Source organism: Acanthaster planci, linkage group LG07, assembly GCF_054643075.1.
Source record: "Acanthaster planci isolate LZ-2023a linkage group LG07, COTS_SCS, whole genome shotgun sequence".
NCBI classification, from domain to species: Eukaryota; Metazoa; Echinodermata; class Asteroidea; order Valvatida; family Acanthasteridae; genus Acanthaster; species Acanthaster planci.
Genome location: NC_141783.1, coordinates 6,103,891 through 6,127,358, shown reverse-complemented (window position 1 = coordinate 6,127,358; position 23,468 = coordinate 6,103,891). Strand labels below are relative to the sequence as shown.

Here is a 23,468-nt window from a genome sequence, read left to right as displayed (position 1 = left end):
ACTCCGGACTGACGTGGAACACGTACGGGACTGACTTCTGAAACACGGAACTGACGTGGAACACGCGACCGACTTGAAACACGCAACTGACAAGACCCACTTTCCCGCCACCGCACGCGGTTTTTATAGCTGTGCGGCCCAGGCAACATTAGCATAAATTAGATAAATAGAGGGCGTCCTAACGCCTTACCATAATTTCGCCACAGTATGTATAAACTAATTGTCCATGTGTTTCCTTGCAGTAGTCCATCCACACCAAACTACTTTTCATGCGTATGAGCGAAGCGTAGTAGCATGAAACTTTTTTCCGTTGGTGGGTGAGTCAAAAACGTCTTTTTTCTTTTTTGCGTAGCCTTTTTTCCGTAGGTTGGCGAGTCAAAACATGAATTATTCATGAGGCCTGTTGCTCAACTGGAATAAAGTACCGAAGTGTCACGTCATTTTGAACCAGAAAGTACAGAGCAAACGAATGCGTGCGTGTTGGTTCACGCACTGCTCGCGCTAATGCTTTTACACACTAATTGTGCGCCTGACGAAGTGAATTCGTCATGCGCATTAGGGCGAGAACCAGCGCGTTCTCCATTCGTTTGCACTACTTTCTGGTTCACAGTGAGGTCACAATTCGGAACTCTATCCAGTTCGTACGTGTGACGTCACTTCAGTTTAAACCACGCCCACTGCACACGTGCACTGCACCGGAAGTTAACGTTAATGCGCAACTTTTGCGATCGTCCAATGGGAGCCTGCGAATCGTGGCGCGTCCGCCTTTGACGAAGTCACTTACGAACCGGATAGACCTTTTTACTGATAAATTCGTAATTATGCACGCATGTGCACAAATGGCCTTGGTGGCGAGAAGTGTGACTTGAGCCGTTTTCCAATACTCAACTTCGTCTCCGTCTCAGGCTTCGTGTAGCAAACCAATCCTCGATTGTGGGCCTAAAGCGTTTAACTTAAATACGGGCGTTTCACAACAGTGCGCCTCCAAGAGTTCGCAATGCATTGGCCAATCACAGTGCGCGAAATCTGTCGACCCAGTGCCCCTTTGGAAAGGGTCGACAGATTTCGCGCGTTGTGATTGGCCAACGCGTTGCAAATACTGTAATGTTTGGCTCTTTTGCATCTTACTTGATGATCCAAATTCGGGATGTCCCTCCTGATTATGGTCTGTCTTATTGGAAAAATCCCGTGGGATCACAAAATATTAATGAGCTCGTGCGCAAAAATACAACGAATTGGTGGAATACACCCCTAATAGAAAAAGGTTTTAGAACACTTGAGGGCGTTGTTTACAATTTGTGTGCGCACGCACGTACGTACGCGCGCGTGCAGCTATGCCAAGTGGCGTGCATGATTGATAATATGTGACGAAGCCGTTTGTAAGCATTATTTATCATCAGTAGTACACATGGTTGTGGTTGTTGGACCTGTTTGAACGAAGCGCTGTTGCGATAACGTTAGGCTTTTTGGACAACTAACAGAGAAATTATGGACTTTGTGATGATGCTTTGGTGGTTATTTACTTGGTAAACAGTAATGGCAGTCCTTTCAGGAATGAGGGGAATGTGGAGAGGCGATGAATGTTGTCAGGTTCGGGTTGAGGTTCCGATAAACATGTAGGCGTAGGCTTAAATACAAAGTATATACTCATCAACGGTTTCTGACGTCCGTGCCGGGGGACGGGCTGAAAAGAAAGGCTGATACAACCATCATTGATGTACGACTGGACCACATAACACGACGGACGTATACCGATCGCTTAGAATGCGTGGAAGTTGGACATGAGTAATATAAAACTGGCCCCCCAAGGTGATCCAGTATTTACTAGGGCAAAGGCGAGGCCAAATAGAATGCTCATTTGAGGATTAAGTGTGCCCCCTGGGGGGGCCTTTTAATCGTAACTGCGTTACTGTATTGTACTGGGTAACGCCTTACTCAGTTGGCAATTACTCATCCAATCTAAATCTATAGAAGTATCTAAACACTATCTATCCCCCTCCCCGCAAACCCCCCCCCCCAAAAAAAACCAACAGAAATAATTCCCCTATCTTTTGTAATCGTGGGAGGAGGAGGGTCAACGCCCCCTCCATTACTCCACTGTTTTCCAGACTTTCATTATCTTCATCTTTTTTAATGCATTATTATGAATAAGCCAAGATATTGTAGCTCACTGCTTGGAGATGGTTCAGTACTGTAGTTGTTACGCATGTAAACAGTTAAGCAAAAAGGGGTTAACCACACAATATTTGGAGAATGCATTGTGAATATCAAAAAATCATGTGACATAATCATGGCCAATCAAGAAACACAATCCAAGGGATGTGTGATGTTATAAATAAAATCAGCTTGATAAGGAACGTGGATTGCTATAGGCACATGTTGCTTACATGCACATGTAGGAATGCTTTTGATTGGTCAGATGAAGTCACTGCATTTTATATTCTAGTGTGTGGTCAGAGTTTGCACATTCGCTTCACAAGTAACATAACCAGTGTTGAAGTGAGCAAGTACTGTGTGACATTAGCTTCTTCCTCTCTAATGAACTACTGTAAACTGGATCTAGGCTTATTGCAATATAAGAATACAAACGGCCAGATGGGACCATTGCCCTGCCAATTCCATTGTATTCCTATATTCAACTAAACCTGGATCTACCCTCAGTGAAACATTGCTCATACTGTCCTGTTTATTGTGCCAGATGACTCATTGTCTTTTAAATTTTTCATCATTTCTGTATTATTCGGTTTGGAAATCTGTTCTGAATTTTAACTTGCCCAATTACAGCTCAAAGGAATGCAAACAGGATATAGCTGTCATACAAGCTCACTAATGAATTCCATCATTCATTTCAGTTCAGAAATATCCATTTGGGATAGAGTAGAAGTGCAAATTCATTGAATGAAATAAATGTTCCATCAATCAAGTTTTTTTTTTCCTATGTAGGATGATTCCTTTGCATCCTGGTTTCCAGATGCAGGGTTATTGAAGAGCGAAAACTCAGGCAGAAAACGTCTGGACAAAAAAGAAGAAGAAGTCATGTCTTCGGATGATCTCCTACCAAAGTTCAAGAAGTTTGCCTGGGAGTATTGCTTCTCGGTGGATGTATGGAAGGATCGCTTGCCTTTTACTAGGTGGCTGCCTAAGTATCGCCCACAAAAAATCATAAACGATGTCATCGCTGGCTTAACTGTTGGATTGACTGTGCTCCCTCAGGCCTTGGCTTATGCAAACATCGCAAAACTTCCTCTTGTGGTAAGTCAGAGAAATTTGCTCTAGGTCATCATTTTGTAATTTGGTCAATCATTCACGTTATCTGATGCTAACAATCTGGTGAAAAAATAAGAATGACCAAATCTATTGAAATCAGCCGGCAAAATTCATCTAAAATGCATTTTTGTTTTCATGAAGGGAGAAATGTTTGGTCTTTAGAGATTACAGAAAGTATCAAAAACAACTCACCAATTTTTTGTGTTCATTCCGACTCTCAAATTATACACTAATGTAGCAATTTCATGACTGGCATGAACAATGGCAGCAGTGCATTGCCGATACCATTTTCCTTGTTTGTGAGTTTTTGAGATTTCAGGTGAATAAACAATCCATAAATTTATTAAAAATTGGGATTCAAAAGTGTTTTCTAGCAGGTTACAGTTTTTAAAAATTACTTTTTTTGTCAGTGTACTTTTAAATTAATTAATTCTTGAAGTTAATCTCCACACAATTCTCTGTTTGAAAAGTGACCGACTTCACAGGCAATTTTCACATAAGTTTAATCTTCATGCTGCATACAAAGCAAAATTTGGGACCTCTATGATCATTTGGAAATTGGATCAAAAATGCAGGGTTATTTCCCAAATGCAATGTAATCATTTGAAAAATGTGAAATGTTTGCAAAATGTATTTTAATTACTCTTTGATGAGGTACCAAAATGGCACCTTTGAAAATAAACTCATAAAATACTGTTATTATTACATGGCTTTAATTTTTCAGGCTAGTATGTCCATACTGTCCCTGAAAATTTCATATATTTCTTGCTGATATTAAGGATTATATTTTCATACCCAAAGAAAAAACATACAATTCCAGAATACCACATACTTAATTTTGTTCAGCCTCTAAAAACTGTATATTAGCACTTTAAGTGATGATTAAAACTCGTGAATAATTTGGAAAGTAGAAATGGGATGATAGTCCTTATTCACGATTAAAAACTTCAAGTTTATCAGTGATTTGCCATGGGCTCTTTCTTTAATCATTCTTTCATCTGAAAGATTTTGAATAGCTTGCTTACTTTTCATGTGAAAGAGCAAGAAAACCCAAAACCCTATATTTAAGAGCAGTGTGTGAAGGACAACAATTGTGTTCGGGTGGTTGGTTTTCCAAGTTTTGGAGAGTGAAGTTTACATCCTTTTGATTGGTTTTCACTTTGGCCAATAGTGAGAAACTACCATGAAATCTAAGCGTGAACTAGCTTCCACATTTTAAAGAGTCAATGTGGACAACTTTTAGTTTTTTTCTCCCTTTGTCTTGGAACATTAACAGACTACGGATAATTCCAAAAATTTCTGAGTCTGAAAAATCGTGTTGGAGCTTCTGTAATCCCCAAATTACAACTAGGCCATAGACAGAGAGGCCGTTTTTTGGGTTTTTTTAGTTGGGCTTGGCACCTCTTTTTGAAATGGTCATGTGAATTCTAGTCCGTATCTGTTATTACAGGAATTAGGGAATTGTTTTGATCTGTGGAGTCCTGAAATTAAAATATGTGAATTGAAAGTCTGCAGAGCTTTAGCCTTGCAACAAATGCTTCAGGAGGAAATGAGATTTTTTCAGCCATGTCCATTTTTTGTCTGACTGTCAAACGGAGTGATCCATTGTTTTTCAAGATGTCTGGTTGAGTTTGATTTTGTTTTCATGCCCAGCCATGTTTTGTATCTACCAGTCCTTCTGTCACCATTTTCCACGGCACCCTGGTCTACAAATCAAATGATCTTATAAAATCATTGATTTCAATGAAAATTAAAATTGTTGCAATTTTTTCAGTTTTTCAACTGATTCATAACGTTTCCAGCTTTTACACATTCCTCTCTTAACCCTTCAATACCTACAGTTGTGATTAAAAAATATGGGTTCACACTTGTAACAAGCAATCTAGGTTGCAGAATGTTGCTCCTCAGTTCAAACCATCTGTTTAAAAAAATTGGGGTTTTTTATTCAATGCATAAATTAACTGATTTCTAATCAGGATTTTATTTACCTTAATTTGAAAAGTCCACCTCTAAGCATCAATCACAACTATGCAAAAAAATGCCAGCATTGATTCAATTAACTGTTTTTATCTTTTCTATGGATTCAAAATGCTTGTTATCTCACTCTAGAACCAGAACCAGTAAGAACATTTTCGAAATATAGTGAGTTTTAATCAAACTTGAACCACCAATAAGCTGAATACATGCAGGAAAACAGTATTAAAAAAGTGGCCTCTTATAATATACAAACACCTGTCAAGTGGAAAAGTAAGCAGGCTCTGATAGCAGCTATTGGTATTTACATTTAGACAGATCAATACCTGGAAACATGTCAACTTGAAAAATTCAAAAATGTTTCACATTGTGTCAATAAGAATGAGTTGAATGTGTGCATGAAGTGCTCAGTTTCATTTTGAAACTAAAATAACGCAGTTCTGTAAATTCTGTGTAAAAGGAGTGTACTCTTACCAACCACTGTAAGTTCATGGTATCGGCTGTAATTTGTTCATTTGGTCACATTTTATCTTCCCATCCCCAGTATGGTTTATATTCTGCCTTCATGGGGTCCTTCATGTACTGCATCTTTGGCATGTCCAAGGACATCACTGTTGGTCCTACTGCCATCATGTCGCTCCTGGTTGCAGACTATGGCAAACCCTTGACTGACAATGCAGGGGAAGATGTCCTGAATGACCCAAGATATGCCGTGTTGCTGGCATTTTTCTGTGGCCTCATACAGATTGGTTTGGGAATTCTACATCTTGGTGAGTAACTGACACAACAACATTGACAGATTCTTAGATTGATATCTGTGCTTGAAAGGTTAAGACATGATTAGGAAACTGAGACAGCTGATTTGGAATCAGATGAGAAATTTGCTTACGGTGCCAGGGACTAATTTTCCAGTCATTGTGTTTATTTCCAGCCTCTCCTAAACTTAAAAACCCATATCCTCTTATTTCATCAAAAGGGCCTAAATACACGAATTCTTCAATGTGTTCTTTTAAATATGTGTTTTGTTTTTAATTTCCTTATATTCTGGTTGTAAGTGGGGAGTAACGACAAACTGGAAATAATGGTGGCAGGTTTTGTTCCTCCATACAGTAATTATTGTGTGCCCTAAACGTGAAAGCCAAACTCCCCTTTAGTCACCTAAGCCTAACTCTTAAAAGAGTGGCAACAAAATTTCACTCTTGGATTTTGATTTGGATTCAGTTAGTGCACTGTCCAGGCCAACCCATATATTTGTAGACAGTGTAATCATTGTACCCAAACATTTTGAAAATGTTTCTGCACTTTTTCCACCCAGAAAATTGTTCCACACCTTTTCCCCAGTTATTTACCCATTTGGACAATTGTTGGAAGACAATGCTCAACTTTTTTTCTCAGAAATTACTTTGAAAAGGTGACGCCGAATTGTTCTTAAACATGACCCCCCCCGGGTGTGATTTGAAAGCATTTCGGGATTTTGACTCAACCTCTGGATTTTTGAAGGTTTAAACATCCACTGGTTTTTTCTACTTTTTTGTCAAAAGGACCAAGTGAAAAAAATTCAATAATCATAACCATTTTTGAGAAAATCCATGCCTAGCTATAAAAAGCCCTAACAAGTTAGATTTGTAGCAGGGTTTGCCCTGCCTATTCAACTGTGAGGCAGCCCATCTCAATAATTGTTATTTTTACCACCTCGCACTTTTTGACAACGATGAAAGGAAAAAGCAAACTAACTTAGATACTTTGAGAGACATCACTTTTAAATTGTTCAGAATGTTAGAGAAGGTCATGGAATACAAGATCGGTTTATTTTAGAGGGGAAATTTAGATCAATTATATCTATGCTATATTATACAGAATTTATTTGAGACCTTTTTGAAAACACTTGCTTTTGTTTTAGGTAGTACAGTTTGGGCCAAATTTGTTAGACTTACTCAGTCATATCAGTACCCCTGGGGAAACCCTGATTTGTGGTGTTTTTTCTGGAGGGGGTACCTGACATACATGTGTTTGTCTCCTCCTCTAAAAACTTGATATATTTATAATGATGATATAATTTTATTCTTGTCCCAAAAGGATTGTTACCCATGTTTAAAGGCAAATTTGGCAGGTTATCTCAATTTACTAAAACAGTAGAAATAAGTAGAAAGATAGAGTTTTGCTACAATTATGATATTTATTTGTTTGAAAAATGTTGGAAATTTTGTAAAGTTTAGTCTAAATTGTGCTATGAAAAACCAGGAAATACCATGTCTTCTTATTTACAATCCAATATTGTACTGGTACATGTAGTTCTCAGAATAACACATTCTGCTGGTGTTACAGTCTTCAATGTCAGAAGTACACATTCAGCTGGTGTTACAGTCTTCAATGTCAGAAGTACACATTCTGCTGGTGTTACAGTCTTCAATGTCAGAAGTACACATTCTGCTGGTGTTACAGTCTTTCTTTTCAGAATAACACATTTTGCTAGCGTTACAGTTTTATAGTAACTTTGAAGGTCTCTAATGCAGCAGTTTTTACATACTGGTACTCAGAAAATTTAATTTTAGAAGAAGAAAAATTTTTAACAAAATAATGACAATTATTTCTCAAATAGGTAGGCCTACTAGTGTGTCATCTTATCAAAGGATGGATGGTTGACTTCGAGTGGGAATGTCATGTGAGCTGTGACTTGAGGGGGTGGTAGTGGACAATTCTCCATGTTTGTTAATGTTACACGTTTGGCAGTGTTCATTTCATTTCACTGGATCAGCATATGCTTGAAACTCCCCAGACTATACCTGCATTCTGCTTGGATCAGAAACATCATCTCTAACTTTTTTGACTGTCATCAAATTATGCCAGAAATTGTGTTCATAGAAGTTTATTCAACCTTTTCACATGCACATACCCGTAGTTGTTTTGTGGGTGCTTTGGTATTCAAACAGTTCATCTGCTTACTCCACAGGCTTTGTCACCAATTACATTTCCCCAGTGGTGATTTCTGGCTTCACCTCAGCCTCAGCCCTCACAATTGGTTTTGGTCAGGTGAAAAACATCCTTGGCATCAAGTTCCACAATGAGGTCTTCACATTGGATCTCATTAACATATTCAGACACATTGGTGAAACAAAGTAAGTGCACTGGGATTAGACCCTCAAGATCTCAGTCCTGCCCGTTGTATGTTAAGGCTAATCTTTATTCTTAAAAAAATATTGCTATACCATGAAAAAGGAGTTGGAGTTCCCCTTAACCCTAACAGTCCTCAATCCTTCAATTTCAATAATTTACAGTAGCATGTCATTGCGTAGATCCATTTTTTTTCAAATATTAGAGGAGTTCTGATGCACAGATAAAATACGAGGGTACAAAAAATGAAGAAAACCTTCACACCTCATCATTCATAATTTTTCCTGAATAATCTAACATGTTTTCACACTTGAAATGTTTAAAACTTCCCAAGATATTGGACAGCCCAAATTTGCGCTAAAGTCATTTAAACAGGTTTTCTCACCCCTTCCCAATTCTGGCTTTACAAAGAAAAATGAAACCAAAGCTATTTTATTCAAATGTTGTTATTATCATACTGAGCACAAACACACAAACAACTAATCAACTTTGCTCTCATTTTATTGTATAGTATGTCCTATCTCATAGCAAAAGAAAAAAATCCACCATTTGCCTAGACTGTCAAGACAAATATTTGCCTAAGAGTCCATTTAGCAAAATCACTCAATGTGTGTCCGGTATTCTTCCGAAGCCAAAGGGTGATCGGAACAATGATAGGGACGTCCCCAGGGGAAAACCTTTTGGGGTAGATCAGAGTAGATGTAATATTTATGTGGGGAGAAATGTCAGCAGGTAAAAGCAATTGGTCTTTCCGTGCGCGCAGGCAGAGAATTACATGAGTGTCCAAGGGTGCAAACACATACATGAACATGTAACTCTTTTAATGTGTGCATACCGGTAGCTCAAAACAACTATGACGTGCAAATGGTATATGTGGTTCCAGAACATTTTGACCTCCTTTTCTTCAGGCAGTTGTGACTAAACAGGTGCATGAATACAATTTTCAAATTGCATGCACCACTGTTTTTCCCTAGTTGGAGATCTGCCCCAGCCTCTGGTGTTTTTATTTTTATTTTTATTTAGAATTGCTTCCAATAACATTGTGATGCCTACTATACAGTAACCTGGCTATCTGCACTTTACTGTAGTACATGCAGGTTCGTCTGCAATAACAGGAATGTTTTGCTCTTTTTGACATTACAAATGCAATGGGTTGTGTGTAGGTAATAACATTCAATCATTTTTCTGCTATTTTCTTTTTTGGGGGGATACTTTCTTGAGAAAACAAAAATTTGGAATTTTTTTATATAACCTTTTATGGCCTTTCTGAAGGGTGAAGCAAAATCTTGGGGCTTTCTGCATGCTTTTGGAAGAAAAAGAAGTGAAAAAGTCCCGGAAATTGTTTAAAGTTTTGTTTTAATTGTAAAAAAATTGTTTCTTTTTATGGGGGCATGGCCCCATTGGTCCCCCCACCCTGGATCCACCAATGGACACAAGGTTTAGGAAACATAAAGTTCAGCAAGTCACTTCTCACCTTCTATAGCCAGTTAACATCAGATTTTCTCAACTGAAAAAGCTGATGGGGCAGGTTTTTTTACCTTCAAATTCTTCAATCTTGCCATTGCGCTTTGACCCAACCAAGCAGGACGCGTTAGTACGTCAAATGCCAAAATGTAACTTAACCCGTAAATGTTAATTTTGCTTAAAACATGTTTTTGATGAAATAGTATGAAACACTTTTGAAAATGTTGAATACACAGCGTGCAAAACAGCTAAAATTGAAATTTGAGCATGAGAATGCTGAACTTTTCATTACAAAATTCTCTCTGCTTGGCATGCAGAGAACATTTCCCCCAATTTTCCCTGTCACTGTTTGAACTGGATTGTATGTTTACATTGTAGAGCTATTATCTAGCTATTATCTATATCAAACTACTAAAGCGCTAGCTTCTTATTCATTCCACAGAGAAAATTTAACACCGTCCTGGGTACAGACATTTTGAATCCATGTGCATTCTTGTAGAAAATTCAGCATCGAACAGACTGAATTTTGAACGTAGGCCTCACTGTGAATGCAATGCGCATCGGGAGCCGTCCTCTAGATAAAAAAAGTCACAGTAAAATTATTTGCAGAACAAAATGAAATGCCCATTTACTGATTCTGCGTTCATGGTTTTGCGTTTCAGCTTTGTTGATGCATCATTTTAGAACACAGACGCAGATAAGCAAATAGCCATTCAAAAGCTGCACCAAATTTCCAGTTTTCCCGTAGGTTTGTGCACAAACATGGATGCGCTTATTAGGCATCATTTTGTACATGAGTTGGCATTCAAGTTTTGATGTACATTGTACATGTATAGCTCTACATGTATATGGTTTGCATGCAGTCATTTGTGAAGACCCAGATGTTGATGTAGTATGGCCTATGTACAGCTACCGGTAGAGTCCAAAGTGCTTTGTTTACAACACCCCTGGGATGCATACCAGTTGGTATGAATGAACCAAATCAAATCATTATGGATGCCTGCCATATCAGAGATAAAACTCGTTTGGGGACTGCCCCTGATTATGAGATTATATTGCCCTAAAAATGATATGAATGAAGGGAAAAATTATCAAAGCTGTGAACTTGGATTTCAGTTTTGCTACATTGTATGTTCTCTGTTCATTCAAAGGGGTCAAAGCACTTTGATATTACCCCTGATTGATATGCTTATACTTATTTATGAAGCATTTTTTTAACTCCCTGGCTACATATCTAGCCATATGAAACAACTTGAGCAGGTAACAACCTGATAGGTAAGAAATGTTACATCAACTCAGTGCACAAACTTGTACCTGTACAATGCCAAGGGTGGCAAATACATGTATGTAGATAAGGACACATGACCAGTTTTATTTGTATTATGAATGAAAATATAGACAAGATAGTATTTCAGAGAAGAATTGTTCTATTTCGGCGTGATGCACTAAGAACCTGGATATGCTACTAGTGCTAAACAGGCTGGGTCACCTTACACGTCTGCAGACTAACAAAGTTACTGGTGTGTAAAGGTAACTGAGATAGTTCCTTCATAAAGCCTCTCTATTATGTTGATGTACCAAGTCTACAAGGGCAAGGGGCAGTATCTGTGTATTAATCCCAAAGTTTAAGAATGGGAATGCAAAAATTTATGATGGGATTTACAAATGCTGTGACTGAATGCCGAGATATCTGGTGTTAAAAGAACAGCCTACTTTGATAGAGAGCTATCTTACCATAATATTAACACAAATGGTGTGCTTCCATGTTTCTCTGGTAACACTGACTACGGCTAATGTGATACATTTGAAGCATTTTTAAGTGCAATAATTCGAAAAATATGGTGGGAAAAAAGCAAATCATTCCCAAAGCAAGCAAACAAAAGAAGGACATGAGCTTTTTACAATTTTACCTGTCCAGAGGGTTTTTGGTACAGTGTGTACACAGTTGGGAAATTTTCTGGGGATGTCCCTTCACAACTAAGAATATAATTACACAGCAAAAAGCTCTTCTTGCATTCTTTGTGAAAGGTAAATAAAATGCAGACAAATATTTGTATTCCCTCGGTGAATGTTTTGACAAAGCTTGGGGGTGGAGTTTGGGAAAGTCCCAACTATCTGTTGCCCCAGATACGTGACAAGTTTGTGACAAAAGATCAGTGTGAATGGTTGTTTGTTCAGTAGTGTATATGTAAGAGTCTGTAACAGTCTGTTTAACAATAACAAGTATTGATTTTGCCCTAGAAGATCAAATCTGCTTTGCAGTAACAGGCTTGCTGGCCACACAGAAGGTGTCACTATCTTAAATTGGGTTACAGGGGGTGGCCAAAGAGGGGGGTTATAGGCTGTCTGACCATATAATTATAAACTCAAAAACCAAACAAAATAAAAACAAGTAAGACATCAGAATCTAGCTTTGAGAACAGTTCTCAAAGAAATATCAGGCTTTTAAACTTAATAACATTTTCACAGAGTACCAAAACAAAGACCCAAAAGTGTTCGGTGGATTTGCTTTTGTAGAAAGCTAAAAAGAGCCATGAAGATCAGTGAGCTAAAGATGAGCTCTGACATTGGTAGGCTAGTCTGCCATCCTGGTCAGTGACATACAGGAAAATCCTTATTTTACTCTTTACCAATTAAAATGGATTTTGCTCTTCCCCAGAATGTTGAAAGAGGAAAACATATTCCTACATTTTGACCTTGTAATTAAGATTCCTGACTTACAATTAGAGGGTCGGGGGTTCGAATCCAGCTGCTAGCTATATGCGGTGTCCGTGAGAAAGCCACTCCACCTGCACTTGCTTCTGTCCACCCAGGAGTATATATATGTACATTATATAGGTAGCCACCTGCAATGGACTGGCATCCCATCCATTAGAAATAGAAATATTCTCTGTCTTTTCATGCTACAGAAAGCAGAGACAGACTTTGTACTATTACTTTGAATTGACCAAAATGCATGATAACAGTGGATGGTTAACATATTAGCTTCAGCTACGTACTTCCTAGGAGTATTTTTTATGAGGTGCTGGCTATACTAAATATCAAATCTTTAAAAGTAAGTTGTCCTATTAGAACAGAGTATATAGACCGATTCTTACATAATTTGATCAGCAACTGTACAGAGCTAAGAGTAAGAATTAGGATCATTTTCAACACAGATAAGAAAATTGTCAGTGACAGATTTTTAAGGTTAGCTTGAGCAACAAACGATGCTTAGCGAGTAACAGAATTTCTCTGTAACAGGTAACATTATGGAGATATCCAGCAAAGGAGAAGCTAGTATGTGCATTGAAGCTGCAAGTTTATTAGCAGTGTTTGAAACAATTTAGCCACAATTCTCCAATTATTGTTTCTCTTTCACCATGTTTCGGAACAAGTTGCAAACAATCAGAAAAATGGTTAGCAAAGGATTTTATGTTGTAATGCAATTAAAATCAAAGAAACTGGCTGCAAATGATCATAATTCATTTATACACAGCTGACTTCCAATTGGACTTTCATACAATTGTGTTTGTGAATTGTTTTCCTTTGTATTTGTTTTTCCCCTTACCAGATGGGCAGACTGTACTCTAGGTATCTGTTGTTTGTTGGTCCTTGTTGTATTGCGGGTGAGTGTATTGATAATGCAGGGATAAGTTCTCTTAAGGGCAGTTAGTTACACATGTCCTAGTGGTGTGCAGTGCTGGTGGTGATAGTCGTAAGGATAATGAAGGCATTTTTGTAGTGATGGTGTTGTGGAAGTGGTTTTAGTTATAACCTTTTATTTCACTTTCCTTTGGCAAAATTGGAAAAGGGAATTAAAATGGCAACACCAAAAAAAAATCAAATTTGACCATATTTTTCTGAGAACAGCAGTAGTGTCATGACTGTACAAATTACAGGAAGTCCATATCAAAACGTGATGATAACAATACGACAATCAGTGGCATATGAGTGGTGGAGGGGGCAAGTTGGTTCCCCCCTCCCCCAAGACAGGTTGTCTTTTTGCAGCATTACACAGTACCACCACCTTTTTGGGGAGGGGGGAAATAAGGATTCCTTTTTGGATGACAACAGTTGGAGTCAGAAAAATTTCTGTTCTGTTTCCGGACCCCCATACATGTATGTCTTAGGAGTCATTGAGGTGAATTGTGATTATGATGCTGCTGATGGTGATAATTACGATGGTGGTGATGATTGTAACTGGTGATGTACAAGCAGCAGTGCTAATTATAAGTACCATCATGGTAATGCATGGTGTACACATGTGTGCTGAGGATAATGTTATGTTGATGTCAACTAAAATAAATCGAACAGTGACTGACACCTCTTTTTCTGTTGCCCCTCAATAGATGTTGAAAAACAAAAGTCAAAAAACCCTGGACCAGTTCAACAGCTCATCACCATTGAAAAAGAGGGCAGTGTGGAAAACATTCTGGATCTTAGGCACAGGTATACTGTCAGTCACCTGAACGCAAAAGAATCCATTTCATGATTGTCATAACAAAATTAAGGCTTCTGATGTATTGCTTTGTCAAGAGCATGTGATATTCTTTCCATTGTTTTTGTATTACATTAGCTAGGAATGCATTGGTAGTGATAGCAGCATCAGGTGTGACATATGCCCTTATCCAGTATGATTATGATGACTATATAACAATAACGGGCAATGTGACCTCTGGCCTTCCACCTTTGAAAGTTCCAGACTTCCAGGCACCAGACATTTCAAAGGTAGGTCTGTGCATTACATCACCCTAGAGATAATTAGATACATTTGTTAAGAACAGTGTTTCTGTTGAATTGTCTTTTACCGATATCTGGGATATTATGGAGTCATTAATACATGTACTGTGGAGCTGTCCTCACCTTCAACCTCGTGGACCAGGTTCGAATCCTACCTCAGTGCCTGCGTGGATTGGTTTCTCAGTCCCTAACTGATTCTGTGGTTTTTCCCTGGCCTGTTATTTCAGCCAGGGTTTTTCTTCCACCTCTAAAATTGAACGTACTTGCACTGTTGATGAATCTTTCACAGTGCCAGAAAGGAAACTACATGTTGATAAATCTTTCATACAGGAATACCTAAAAAATTGCTCTCTATATATTCATCATTATTCTTCTTTCTTTTTTGTTTTTGTTTTGCCCACTGTTTCTGGTTACAACTTTTGAAGTAAAGCCTAAATTTATTCAAATTTCATTTGTGTCCAGGTGTGTATGAATGAAACAGGTAATAGTGGAGACATAAGCATCACTAGCTCTGAGGGGAGATGTGCTACAAAGTACATGTACATATAGGGGGGTAGAAAGGGCTGTGTAAAATAGAGAGGACTATATGCGCCATTGTTCAAATTGTCAACTTTTACACAAATTTGCTGAAAAAATGTTGAAGAATTCTTTCATTGGCTTTTATCTTACAGTACATCATTGGTGGCCTGGTCAGCATTCCTCTGATTGGTTTCTTGGAGAACATTGCTATAGCCAAAGGATTCGGTGAGTTTTAAACTATGAGCAGTACTTAATCATAAACAGCACTCAAGAAACAGGGTTCAATCTTGTTCAAAACAGTTCCCCAATTGATAGACAAATTATTTCTTAATTCATCCATATTCAGGTACCTAATTAGGAATCAGTTGTGCTGCTGTACTTCAGAATTCCAGTTCAGTGACAAACAAAAGCCAAACTGAAACAAAACAAACACTGCATTTTGGGGTATCTGTTTTGTAAGCAGTTGGAACTAAGTGTACATGCTATTGTTGGCAAGATTGCTGTATATTACCTTTAAGTGCAACGTTTTATGAGGTTCTTCAGTATATCTAATCTTGTATATCTATCGGTACGTGAGAAGACTGAAGTACTATGATGACATCACAAAATCAGTGTCAGAGAGGCCAATAGTAAGCCATCCAGTTATTAAAAAAATCTCTTTTGGGTTAGACTTCTTTGTAACAAAGGTTGACTGGATTGCAACCTTGCATACAATTTATGAAATTAGTCTTATTAATCTGATTACATCACTGTTATTCACTGCAATTCTAACTGATATCTTCCCAACTTTGTTGTTCATGCAGCTCGACAGAATGGCTACAGAGTGGAATCTAATCAGGAATTAATTGCCTTGGGTGAGTAAGTAATAGTATTTTCTTACTACAAGACAATTTGTGATACTTTTTGTTTTGAGGGGGCACTTTTTGTGCACCTACGTGTAGATCCTTCTTTCTGAAAATATTACTCTCTCTAGATTGTCCTTTCCTTGTTTGCATGTTTCAGGTTTCTGCAATCTGGCAGGGTCTTTTGTTTCTTCTTTTCCAACAACCGGTAGCTTTTCACGGTAATTACCTCAGATATTAATAAGTACTATGTCATTATCTTCAGCCATGCCATCCTTAACTATATGCTGCCGGGTTTAATTTGAAGTTGCAAAACATATTCCCAGGGGATTTCAAGATTTTCCATGTTCAAAACTTTTCAAAAATTCTTAACTTCATTTACTGGATGTTTACACCCACATGAATGACTGTCTGGTGGCAACTCTAATCTGACAGGCAACACCTATTGACACCCGAGTATTGCAGCCAGGCCTGCTGCCTTGTAAAGAGAGCCCAGATTGTGGGGTGTTACGTAATTTTCTTTTGTTCTTGAAACTGGCCAAGTGCGCACTCTTTAGTCTGGAGAATTCAAATCGTGACGTTCACGTGAATTTCAGTTTACCAGATTTGACTCAAATTTAACTCACAACAGCTTATTGAGTAGGCTCTTTTTACACAAATTTTACCAAACTGTAATTTGGTTTTCATGAACTGTAACCAAACACTACATCAATGCATTTGTGTTGTTAAAGAATGAAACATTTCGTACTTCATCAAGTTAAGGTTCCAGGTACTCTTTTTCTTAACACCACAAGTACATGGAAGAGATACATGTACATGTTCTTTATTGTAAAACCCTTGGAAGCATTTTTCTCCAAAGATATATATGCTACAGCTTGCGTGTCAGTTCGTGAAAACAAAATTTTTCTACAATGGGCAAAGTTCGCAGTGCGCATGCACTCACTGTTGTCAGGTTGTGAAACAAAAACTGTTGAGTACGGTTTAAACAAAAGTCTGCACACAGTGCATGTGTTTCAGTTCATGAAAAAAGTGATGCAGTGATCTCTTTTATCTCCCTATGCAGGTCAGCTATCAACAGCCAGTCTAGTGTAGCCAGTCCCCTTGGTGGTATCATCACCGGTAGTCTGGTGCTCCTAGCTTTGGCTTTCTTGACCCCAGCCTTTTACTACATCCCTAAGGCTGCACTGGCTGCTGTCATTCTGTTCTCCGTTTTCTTCATGTTGGATTATGAGATAATCCCTCATCTTTGGAGAATCAGAAGTGAGTTCGGCTACTGATAGACTAAACCTGAAAAGAAAAATACTGTGGTGGCACCAGACTCACACAGGCAGTCTTTGACTTGAAGCACACATACTTTGGCAAATTACAGCAACTTACAGTTCAGAGAATTCAACATGTATGTAACACCTGCTCCTGAGTATGGTATCACCACAAGAAATACAATCTAATCCTGATGCCCAATTAGTTTATATAAATACACTCTCTCCAACCACTGATTATTCTGCACATTGATAAATGTATTTATTTTATCATTAGCAACTATTTTTATCAGCTAAGAGCCCCACCCATGCTACATTTACTAAGGCAAAATATATTGGTCCTCCTCTTTACGGGCATTTCTCCACAAAAGTCAAAATATCAGTTCATTACCAGTCAAGCTCCACCTGAAGTGCTCCACTTATTGACAGCCATGCTTCGCTCAGTAACAGTCAGACTCCCCTGACAGTTGTGCTTTGCCCATCAACAGTCATGCCCTTCCTAGTCACAGTGCTGCTGCACCAACACTGCCAACCAATTTGCACCTGTTTTCTCTCTCATTTCATTTTGTAGTAGTCTGCTTATTCATGGTATTCAACTCGATGTGCAACCTGTAGTCATCAGCCAATCACTAGCCTTTATTCTTGTCTACCCACATTGAGCTTAACCCATTATGATGTTCAGCTGCTCTCCATTTCTACGTCCTAGATAATATTGGTAAGAATTTTTAAGTGAACATACTGTCCCTGCCAATTGTAGATCCTGAATATTTGTTATGTTGGTGACTGATATTTGTTATGTTGGTGACTGATATTTGTTATGTTGGTGACTGATATTTGTTATGCTGGAGACTGATATTGAAACACAATGACTTTATGTGAACTATGTTTGCAGTCTACCCTCAGTGCTTTGTATTTCTTCCTCTCTTTTGTATGACAGAGATTATCTGTCACTGGCAACCTCTGATGGGGCAGCTAGTGGGTACCAATGATACAGCTGTACGTCCATAGCTTCAAAGATACCTTTTTTCTGATTCCACAGAATGGGAGCTGCTTACACTGGTGGCAACATTTTTCCCATCCCTTCACCTTGGAGTTGAGTATGGTACCCTTATCGGCATCGGAGTGGACCTTCTCATGCTTCTGTTTCCAGAAGCCAAACCGAGCTATAAGGTGCAGAGTTACAAATACTTATTTTTTGGAATATCAAAAGAACACCAGGCTACATATTGCCTGTTGTGGATGGTATTATTCAGTATTTTAACTTCCAAGCTTTGAGCAGAAAACACTGACTTTTTAAAATGACGAGATTACCACAGCCACAACCATTTGCAAAGTTAGACTTTACCTAACCCTAGTTTTTTATATGTTGTAGATTTGTGCAACATATTCTAGTGCATTGCCACTTATAATCGTTCTGCCGGTAATCTTTGCTTCAGTGCCCATGCAGTCATGGCACACAGACACTTGAAGATCCTGATCGAAAGTGAATATTAAAATTTCCTTTTCCAATGTGATCTAAGTAAAATTATCACAAACTGCTACAATACTATCCACTCTAAAAGTCCCTCTGAGAATGCAAATTACAGAACTTTTTAAGGGGGGCCCGGCCCCCCACTTCATTTTCAGGGGGGCCACTGCCCCCGGCCCCCTGGTTCCTACGTCCGAGGTGACAATGTGACATTCTGGCAGCTTTGTGTCTTTGTTTCCAACATAGTTTTAATATGCCTAACCAGGCACAAATAATGCAGTCATCAAAATTGGTAAGAAAGTGGCATTTTTAAAGTGTAGTTGCAATAAATTTTTCTTAGATACAATTTTGTGTGCTTCTTCAATATATCAAAAGTCTTTTGCATTCCTGTTTGGTTAAATGCATTGAAAAAAGCACTTTTTCAAACAAAGTCATCCATGCTTTCCAAGACAACTGAGGGCACTGTTGATGTGAAGTCATCTAGGGAAGAGACAGTTCAGCACGTAGGTTTTTTGTGTACAAACCAATGTAACACTGAGGCTTCTTCCTGATATGACATCACACTTTTGCTCATGAATATGGAAAAATACTCATTAGCATAGAAACCAAAAAAGGCAGTAAAACACCCTTTGAAATATTAAAACAAAAGTTGAAAATAAGATTAACTCAGACACAAAGGTGCAGTTTGAAGGTTTGTATTTAAAAATTGATTGCAGCTTCCCTTTAAGTATCTGATCTTGCTAAAAATTTGGAATTAAATGAAAGACAGGTTCCCCTTTCCAGTATTACGAAACCCCAGACTTGACCTCCCCTTTTATTTTTGACTTTGAAAAATCATAATAGGAAATAGTGGAGCGCAACTTAGCGCTCATTTTGTCATGACGGGTCACATTTCAATGGAGTAGGGAGTGTACATCCAATTCTCTTTCCCTTGTTTACTTCTAGGTTGAAAGGAGCGAGTTGCTAGTGATTTGCTTCAAGCAAGGATTGCACTATCCAGCAATAGACCGATTACAGACCATACTGGATGAGGAGGCTTTGCTAGTTGAGGAACCCAAATCTGTCATCCTGGATATGAGAAATATCAACGGAATTGACTTCAGCATTGCTGAGGTACAGTGTAAAAGCAAATATTCCGGGTTTTTCATACTGTCACAATGTGCCCTTGACAATGTGTTCATTGTTTTAATTATCCAAAAAGTCAAAAGTAGTACATCAATATTTTGTAAACTTCAACCATCTGAAAACCTTTTCCAGTTGATTTCTAGTTCTGTTAAAGTATTGGTGAACACTAAATAGATGAAAATTATCAATTAATTAAATTTTTGGTTGGTCTTCCTGTATATTGTTTTTCATGATTTATGTTAAAAAAGCCGTATCCTTTCCGAGTGATCTTTCCTTTCCGAGTGACCCTTGTTCACCACTTCCCAGGTCGTATTCTGTTATTGGGGTGTTATCCCTGGCTACATGGTGTTTCAGGTTTCATGGCTTCTGGCTAGCACCCCCCCCCCAAAGAAATTAAGATATGACAAGGGAGAAGAGCCACCAACGTAGGGCTGGATAGCTCATTTGGTAGAGCACCGGTAAGGTATTCCGGAAATTGCAGGTTCAAATCCTGCTCATAAATTCCTTTATATTAAACAACTGCAAGTTGAAAAAATTTAACTCGAGCATTCAGCAAAAATGAGTTGTAAGATACCAGAGCCACCATGAGTCTTAGTTTGCAGAGGAAAGAAAAACTGAGCGTTGTTTTCATGTATCACTCAGTTTGACATCCTGATAGAAATAGCCACTATGTGGGTGAGTAATGTTTCCTACCAATTCCATTGTGCAAGATCCTTTTATATCGACTCTAAAGTGGCCCTGGCAACTTCAGTCTTGTCATCACAGAGTATGTACATGTAGGCTTACGAATGCCCTTGACCATACAGGCCATGGACAATAATTTGTTTGGTTTGCTTCAGGGATTGAGAGAAAGTGCCAAAGCTTTCATGAAGGCAGGGCAGAAAGTAGCTGTTGTCAACGTGAGAGTAAGTTTCCTGAGAGTACACTCTTCTGCCAAGTTTTCAAATGCATTACTCCTTTCATCAAACATAAACTGCCTTTGTAATAGGCTACAGGGCACATATAGCCCAGTGGTTATTGTATGTAACTCCCCAAGCTGGGGTTGGGGTTTTGAATCCAACAGATGGTTACATGTTATGACCTTGGCCAAGTTACCCCTACTTGCCTCTCTCCATCCAGGATTATAAACAAGCGCCCTAAAGGGAAGAGATATTTATTGCATCTGACATGCTCTTTGTGTCTGAATGGCTGCATGAAGCTGCATACTCTGACCAAGCTGGGATGGTTTCAGGAATGTTCTTTGGCCCAGTTATCAGAGATAATATCTGCACATTGATCAAGTTTTCATATACATATAAGACAGTCATTTGTTATCGTTTATGTTTCAACTGCAGCTAGATTTTTGTCAGTGATTCTTTTTCCTCGTCAGAAATCAGTGAAGACAATCCTAGACAGAGCAGGTGTCAAGAATATGCCCCACTATGAAACTGTGGAGATTGCACGGGATAGGATGGCAGCCACAAATCCAGAAACTGATCCAGCCGGTCAGTGCTGTACTATCTCACTGAAAAAAAATTGTGCAAGTAAATTGTGCAGAGTAGAGAAGTGTGAAAGTTCTAAAGAGCTCACCACCAGCATGAATTGCAGTGTGGTGTTGCAAATGGTACTGAACATGTTATGTTGTAAATTCACATATTCAAAACACAGCCCCAAAAAGAGAGTTGGGAATGGAGGGTAGATTGTTGTTTATTCCCCCTCCCCTACATTTTCTACCTAGGACTTCAATACTCTTGAAAACTTTTATCATTTTGCCTCTTCAGAAGTTTTCCAAATGTTTAAAGATCGTTTGGACATTTGACTCAAATTTCATGAAAGTCAAACATATCAAACCTGCAAAATGTCCATTTTCCCAATACGGGTGAGATACACACATTAACCTTCAAAACGGTCCACAAAACATAGCCCTTATTGGGTTAACCTTTTTTAAGCAGTGTTTTATGTTTATTTTCCATTTCTAATTGCATTCTGTTACTCTAAAAACTTGTTGAAATGTTTTGTCATTCCACAGAGCTGGAAGCGTTTGATACACCCTTGTAAAGGATCTCAGAAATTGGCATGATGCGGTGTCATGAAACTCCTGAGAATTTTTTGGACAAGTGTGTGGAGCACTTGGGACATGGGCTTGCTAAAACGCCCCCTGCACTGTTCAGAATTCATCAAGAAGCTACAAAGATACAAGTTGTCGTTAGTTGTTTGCAAGGTTTCATTTAGTGTCAAGAAATTTTGTGACAAGTTCAAAGGGTTTCTCTTATAGAAAAAGTACGAGCATTGGTGATACAAGCATTTTACATTACACATTCAGTTGTTCAAATGTATTGTTACAGTGGTGGTTCTCCCTCTAAAGACTGCCTTTTGGTTTTTTATTACTTGATACAGAGGAAACTAAAAGGACATCAATTTGTTGTTATTCAGTCACTGTTGTTTTTTTTTATAAGTTAAAATTTAGAACTTTTTTTTTAGGGAGATGGAATGTTTTATCACAGAACTGAAGATCATAGTTTTGCTTTGCATTCCATTTGTTACTTTTAGGTTGTCCAGTGATTTCATCAGCTGCTCTTCACTATTTAATTTGCTTGTCATAATTAATTACAGTCGAAACTATCAATACTTTTGATTTACATGTACATGATGTACCAGTACATACTTTTTTGTATTAAAAAATGGACATACCAGTAGTTTTATTTCTCAGAGAAACTATTGCATTCTTGTGTATGTAGCTATGCTATGGTCACTTACAGTTTGAGCTGGTTTTACTGTGTCAAAACCAAACAATTATTTTCACTAGTAGGTTTAGATCTCTACAGTACTTGTCATGTACATGTAGATATAGTGAAATACTATACCAGAGAATACTTGCTTTTTTTTATACAGACAGCTTCAGGGGGACTGCGCTCAAAAGGAATATCTTAGAATTTTTCAATATATTTATTCAGATAGTTCGGTTAACTCTGAAATCATAATCAATATTGAGATCCTGAAATGTCGTACATTTTCCTTGTAACTCAGTGCTTCAAAACTGAAATAGAAATTTTAAAGATCTGCATTGGTCTGAACATAGATTCTTATGCTACAACAAAGTTAATCATGCAAACTTGGTGAGATTTGAAAGATATACAGATACAGAGAGTGGTATACATGTATATATACATGTACCACAAGTTCCACTTGAATGATGAAGTACCATACACGTACATACCTCAACAAGGAATGATCAAGTGAAATTTTAATCAAAAAATTGCCAAATTGATAAAAACAAAGGAAATGCAATTGTTGATAAAATGTACAATATGCAGTTGCAGTCTTTCTCTGTATCTTACTTTGTGAACTAAATGATGACTTTATCAACCAAGGTTATTCTTGTTGCATAGACATATATTGACTCTACAGAGTTGCCTCTTGATTGATGGCAAAGAACAACGCCCTTTATTGTTTTACAAAGGGTGAATTCTGAAGGTTTCCGTTGTATTTCTAGTCTGGTAATAACAAGATCATTATTGTAGCTTGACCCAGTAACTTTATGATGACTAGACATCAGAATAAATCCCTTTCATCTGATTGGTGGGACATTGAACACATGTCATGAATTATTTGGTATGATAAATGCTTGACTGTTGATCATACACGTAACTCATCACATATTGTACTGTGCACTCATGGCTGGTCCTGTTGTAGCTCTTCACACAAACACAATTTTCAGCAATACTGATAAACCTGAAA

General features: G+C 38.1%; 1 protein-coding gene across 2 annotated transcripts; it reads left to right on the top strand.

The window, feature by feature from the left end:
* Positions 1–1,383: 1,383 nt before the first annotated feature.
* LOC110978557 (sodium-independent sulfate anion transporter-like) lies at positions 1,384–23,326 on the top strand. 2 transcript variants are annotated; one of them, XM_087139090.1, is made up of 15 exons: positions 2,944–3,252; positions 5,786–6,011; positions 8,192–8,357; positions 13,370–13,424; positions 14,148–14,247; positions 14,375–14,526; positions 15,210–15,282; positions 15,861–15,911; positions 16,060–16,120; positions 16,963–17,159; positions 18,198–18,328; positions 19,572–19,739; positions 20,591–20,656; positions 21,121–21,235; positions 21,760–23,326. In XM_087139090.1, exons 1-15 carry the CDS (start codon positions 3,037–3,039, stop codon positions 21,786–21,788), a joined length of 1,806 nt encoding a protein of 601 aa, XP_086995216.1. In that variant the 5' UTR covers positions 2,944–3,036; the 3' UTR covers positions 21,789–23,326. The 2 variants fall into 2 exon arrangements, 1 of the variants encoding a protein (XP_086995216.1); XR_015425931.1 differs by lacking the exons at positions 19,572–19,739; positions 20,591–20,656; positions 21,121–21,235; positions 21,760–23,326 and adding exons at positions 1,384–1,590; positions 17,730–17,873 and having other exon boundaries at positions 18,198–18,327.
* Positions 23,327–23,468: the final 142 nt, after the last annotated feature.